The 6,055-nt window shown below is 38.5% G+C and overlaps 1 protein-coding gene across 1 annotated transcript; it reads left to right on the top strand.

Annotated features, from left to right (window-relative positions):
* Nucleotides 1–1,385: 1,385 nt before the first annotated feature.
* Nucleotides 1,386–5,990, top strand: LOC144030970 (uncharacterized). Its single transcript, XM_077537638.1, has 3 exons — nucleotides 1,386–1,912; nucleotides 3,366–3,532; nucleotides 5,184–5,990. The coding sequence occupies exons 1-3, from the start codon at nucleotides 1,459–1,461 to the stop codon at nucleotides 5,496–5,498; spliced, it is 936 nt and encodes a 311-aa protein (XP_077393764.1). The 5' UTR covers nucleotides 1,386–1,458; the 3' UTR covers nucleotides 5,499–5,990.
* Nucleotides 5,991–6,055: the final 65 nt, after the last annotated feature.

Raw genomic sequence — 6,055 nt, forward strand, 5'->3', positions numbered from 1 at the left:
CGTGATTACACAGTGTGTTTTTTTTTTTTTTCACACCTCGTTGGTGCGCACCGAGGAGAAAATGAGTTTACTGCCTTTTATGACTTCTAATCTGCTTCGCGCATATAACACGCGCTGATAAAAACAACAACGAATCCCCAAAGTTTGTTGGGCTTCTACTCATAAAACGTAATGAAGAGTTAGTTGTAAATTGATGGCTTTCCGCAGACGATAATTACGGCCGTACGGACGCGACATGTATGAAACGTGCAGTATGTGACATGTGGGTAACAGGACTGACATGGAATTATCCGATTGGCTGTTGACCAGATAAAGAGATTAAAGATTCCTGACATCACATAGCTTCTGACATCACATAGTGTCTTACCAGTTGAAACTAGATGCTGGTTACATCAGTTCAAAACAGACACTTGACCACACGGTCATGACCCAAACATAACCCTTGCATGACCTTAGTCATGACAAGGAAAAAGAACAGCACATCAAAATTCAAGCATGTGATGTTTTGGGCCTGCTTTGCAACTTCATGACCTGGACAACTTGCTGTGATTGATGGAATCATGAATTCTGCACTTTTAATTAAACATTTTAATGTGATATGCTATCATGTAAAACAGGATTTGACGACCATATTTGGCAAAACAAAATGAAGTAATTCATTCCGGTTCAGGTCAGTGTGGGAGACATGTCTAGGTATTGGTCTTCTTTTTCAATCTTTTAATTAAACACTTGGCCTTATTTATTTTTATTTTATTTTATTTTATTTTATTTTATTATTTATTTTTATTTTTATTTTTATTTTTTACAGTATTATATAAGCGAAATACTTCATTTTGTTTTGCAGAATGTGGAACTTGAACTCATCATGTTTAATTAACATGGTAACGTATCATATTAAAATGTGAAATGTCCCTCAGGATTTACTTATTTTTTTATTTTATTTTATTTTTTTTTGTAAATGACAGCAAGTTGTCCAGGTCCTGAAGTTGAAAAGCAGCCCCAAATCAGCACACTACCAACATGTTTGACTATGATTTTTTTTTCTTTTTCTTTCTTTAGATATTTTTTTCTCATTAAAATGTGAAATTGTTCATGTTTCAACATGGAGTTTCTCACTTTAAAATGAGAAATGTAGCCTGTCACATTACTGCTTACTTTTTTTTTCTTTTTTTTTTCCCCTGGTGTGGCAGCAATGCTTCCATAATAGTATTTGAGTCCTTTTGTCACCTCTGCTGTGCAGCCAGTTGACAGAAGGCTCCTGGCCAATCACAACGCAGCAGACTTTATAGCTCCTGGCTCTGACTTCTTCCTATTCAGCCCACTAATGAAATGGGTGTGCGTGTTTTTTATGTGCACGACTTGACTGGAGGGCCTCAAAAAGGAAACATCACACAAGGAGGAATATCAAAGAGCACTTTTTTCTTTTTTTTTCTCCAGCTGAAATATCACAATTTCCGGATGAACAGAATGTCCTCTTACCTGGATAAATCCCAAAACTTCCGCATCGAGGCTCTCCTGGCTCGCCATGTGCAGGACCAGAGGCCGGAGGGCGACGGCGCATCCCCGCAGGTGGCCCGCACCGGGAGCCCCGTCCGCAGCCCGCGGTCCGAGACGCCCTCTCCTCCTCGGCCTCCGAACGTCACCCTGACCCATCCGGGGATGACGCCCAACAACTTCTCCGAGGTGGGATTCGCTACCATGCACGCCGGGGGGTTCCTCGGAATGCACCCGAGGTCCGTGTACCCTTTGGCGGCGATCGGCGCGCAGCCGCCCGCCTTCGTGTATCCCGGCTTCCCGCAGCTGGTCCAGCAGTATCCGGGTCACTTGAAAGCGGGCAGCCTGGCCGGCGTTCACCCGCTGGAGCCCTGGATCAGAGCCGGGATGATGTTCCCGAGACTCGGAGAATATGGAGGTGATGCGTCCACATATGTCATATTAATTAAAATACACGGTGAATGAATATATGAATATAACACAAGATCATAGGCATTCCAAAAATGTCACTGAAACTGTTGGCACCTGCTCTTTGACTTAAATTTAATACCGCATTTAGTATAATTCAACTTAAACGCATTTGGTGCAAATTCATGTGAAAACAGTTTGATTTAATTGTATATGAAAAAATATTTATACTTCTATACTATGTGGGAGTTTTATTTGCTACTTCAGCGCAATGTTGCCTGAACAGAGCTTGGCCTGGCACACTTAAACAATAGAATTCAGTAGGGGTGTGAATTGCCTCGTACCTGACCGATTCATAGGTCACGATTCGATTCGATACCGATTAATCTCGATATGAATTTACAAGTCAATTGTTGTGATTTTTTTTTACTCAAATTTAGAAAATACCATTCAGTAAACTTGCACATGTACACTGTAAGATTTGTATGAAAATGTATTATTTATTGATCTGAAACTTCAGTCTTATAACTGTAAGCTACTGTATTTAACAAACAGGTTGTGACATTTTTCATGTTTGAACAGTGTTGAAATAAAATATTAAGGCGTAATGTTCCATTAATATAACATTCTTCCATGCTTAATAGGGGTGTGAATTGCCTAGTACCTGACGATTCGATTCGTATCACGATTCACAGGTCACGATTCGATTCGATACCGATTAATCCCGATACGAATTTATAAGTCGATTGTTGCGATTTTTTTTCATTCAAATTTATTCAAATTCCGTTCATATAACATTCTTCCATGCTCAAGGTGTGAATCCTAAAAAAAAAAATATAAAAAAAATCGATTCTGACGATTATTGAATCGATTCGAGAATCGCGCGATGTAGTATCGCGATATATCGCCGAATCGATTAATTATTTTTTTTTAACACCCCTAATGCTTAAGGTGTAAAAGTTAAACGTTTTGTGGAATATTTTTCCATCAAAAATGGATGTTAAAAAAATCGATTCGGCTGCCTATTGAATCGATTCGAGAATTGCCTGCTGCAGTATCGCGATATATTGCCGAATCGATTTTTTTTAACACCCCTAGAATTCAGAGTACTTTAAGATTTTAAAATATTTTGTCAAACTATATATACCTATATTTAAAGGCAGGTTATTGCTAACACAATACTGGACTGAATAAACCAAATAATATACTCATCTACAGTAACAATGTAATCTATTAAATATAGCACGTTTTGTAATACAATGAGCAATTGCAAAACAAAATTATAAACTACTGCCCAATTCAAATCTCCGTGTGCTCTGCAATTGGCTGGCAACCAGTTCTGGTCGGGTGTACCCCGCCTGTTGCTCATTGACAGCTGGGATAGGCTCCAGCACTCCTGCAGCGGTTTGGAAAATGGGTGGATGGATTAAAAAGAGAATGAAAATCTATGCTGTGTCCTGTAGCAGCACCACCAGCCCAAGCAGGTTTGTTGGGGAAGTGCCGGAAGCCCAGGACAGCGTTCACCAGCCAGCAGCTGTTGGAACTGGAAAAGCAGTTCAAGCTCAACAAGTACCTGTCCAGACCCAAACGTTTTGAGGTGGCCACCTCGCTCATGCTGACTGAGACCCAGGTACTGTCTGTATAAGTCTGTCAAGTGCTGCAGGGAGCTTGGGAATTATGTGAATCATCCAAGTACAGCATGTTAAAACACAAGGAATTTGTCTCATGTAATGGGTGTCTGTCCGTAGCAAAATAGAGACGCTCAATGATCAACAACAAATGTGTGCAAATAATACATCATGAGCTACAAAGATGAATACACTTATTATAAAGGCACTACATTATGGTATAGATGTGCAAAACGCACAGATGGGGATGCACCGCCGTCACGTTTTGCAGGTCGAGTACAAGTATGCTTCTTACATTTGTACTTGTGCAACTTGTTGCGTGGATACGGAAAGCATTACTTTGTATTTTTGTTCCGACCATTCTTTTGATATGCATCTACTTCCAGATCATTCATCCGATTCGCATCATTCTACTTTCATCATATCTCAAAAATTCCTTCCGCATGGGCTATTATTTTTCTCATTCCAAAAATTCAGAAGTCTCCCTAATTTCTAAATTTTCAACCAAAAATTCCCCATTCATTCCTAATAGGGCTATCAACATACCAGATTTACATTGTATCCGTTTGAAATTCAAAACAGTCAGCTTATTCAAATCACCTTAGGAACAATTTTCAACTTGTCAAAATTTCCCATTGACAAAAAAAAATGATCATTTTCACCGCTAAAATTCCCACCAAAAATTCCTATTCATTTCCAATAACACATTCAACAAAACAGATTCACATTTGTGTTCCCATTTGAAATTCAAAACAGTCAGCTCATTCAAATCACCTTAGGAACAATTTTCAACTTGTCAAAATTTCCCACTGACAAAAAAATTTTATCATTTTCACCGCTAAAATTCCCACCAAAAATTCCTATTCATTTCCAATAACACATTCAGCAAAACAGATTCACATTTGTGTTCCCATTTGAAATTCAAAACAGTCAGCTCATTCAAATCACCTTAGGAACAATTTTCAACTTGTCAAAATTTCCCATTGACAAAAAAATGATCATTTTCACCGCTAAAATTCCCACCAAAAATTCCTATTCATTTCCAATAACACATTCAACAAAACAGATTCACATTTGTGTTCCCATTTGAAATTCAAAACAGTCAGCTCATTCAAATCACCTTAGGAACAATTTTCAACTTGTCAAAATTTCCCACTGACAATTTTTTTTTATCATTTTCACCGCTAAAATTCCCACCAAAAATTCCTATTCATTTCCAATAACACATTCAGCAAAACAGATTCACATTTGTGTTCCCATTTGAAATTCAAAACAGTCAGCTCATTCAAATCACCTTAGGAACAATTTTCAACTTGTCAACATTTCCCATTGACAAAAAAATGATAATTTTCACCGCTAAAATTCCCACCAAAAATTCCTATTCATTTCCAATAACACATTCAGCAAAACAGATTCACATTTGTGTTCCCATTTGAAATTCAAAACATTCGTCACATAATTCACCATGGTGGCAGTTTTTAACATGCCATAAATGTTCACACCCCACAAAATAATTCCCCATTCGTGCCAATTCCACATTGTTTATCATTCTGCATCATTCCACATCATTCTGTAATATTCAACATCATTCCAGATTCTTCCATATTTTTTTTATTCAACATAATTTTTTGTTTGAATACCATTCTATCCAAGGTTAAAATTTGGTTCCAAAACCGGCGAATGAAGTGGAAGCGAAGCCGCAAAGCGAAGGAACCAGCCAGCCCGGCGTCCCCGCTGAGCGACAGCGAAAGAGCAGACAGTGTCCAACTCCAGGCGGACTCTCCCAGCTCCAGCCTGGAAGATGAAGATGAGCTCCAAGGCGAGGAAGAGGACGAGGATCCAAGTGTGCTGCCGGGTTCTCTGGGCTCCCTCTTGAGGTGTGCCGGTGGAGTCACAGGGAACTACAGAGCTTATTTGGAAGAGAAGCTGGAAGAGGGAAGTTCAAGAAGAAGTGGGGTTTTTCCATAGTTGTAACATGTGTTTTGATTATTGCTCTGGAGAGGACAATGCACAAGGGAAGCAGGTGCACAGATATTATTTATCACCAGCTGTCATGAAAATGGTACCGGTATAAAAAACCCCACAATGATACTTTACAAGCTTTTAATTTTTTCATTGGCTGTAATGATTAAGATCGTCAGATCCATACAGACTTGGAGGGCATTTATATACATGACAATAAAATAATTTATATTTAAATGTCATCGAGGGCAAGCATAACTGCATTTCAGACTTTCTGTTGTTACATGACTATTGGTGCTTCCTGGTTTGGTTTATAAGCCACGCTAATACACTATATAAAACAAGAAATATTTTATGAATGTGCTTTTTCCAATACAAAATTGATCCAACTTGAATTAAACATTTGCATTTTGGTATGAATGGAAGACTGCAGACCAGATAATGGAAGCATACGCGTCACACATACATGTTTGATTGAACTAATGTTAGTTAGCTTGTGTCCCAGTATTTTTTAAAATGCTCTCAACAAATGTTAATTTGTCAAAGTTATTTAAGAGTCCCAT

This window comes from Festucalex cinctus, chromosome 11, assembly GCF_051991245.1.
Source record: "Festucalex cinctus isolate MCC-2025b chromosome 11, RoL_Fcin_1.0, whole genome shotgun sequence".
In the NCBI taxonomy this organism is placed as follows: Eukaryota; Metazoa; Chordata; class Actinopteri; order Syngnathiformes; family Syngnathidae; genus Festucalex; species Festucalex cinctus.

Excerpts from the sequence above, each read along its gene's own strand:
- LOC144030970 (XM_077537638.1), top strand. The coding sequence starts at position 1,459 with ATGAACAGAATGTCCTCTTACCTGGATAAATCCCAAAACTTCCGCATC. Across the intron at positions 1,913-3,365 it reads GAGACTCGGAGAATATGGAG|CAGCACCACCAGCCCAAGCA; the intron begins GTGATGCGTCCA and ends TGTGTCCTGTAG. Across the intron at positions 3,533-5,183 it reads TCATGCTGACTGAGACCCAG|GTTAAAATTTGGTTCCAAAA; the intron begins GTACTGTCTGTA and ends ATTCTATCCAAG.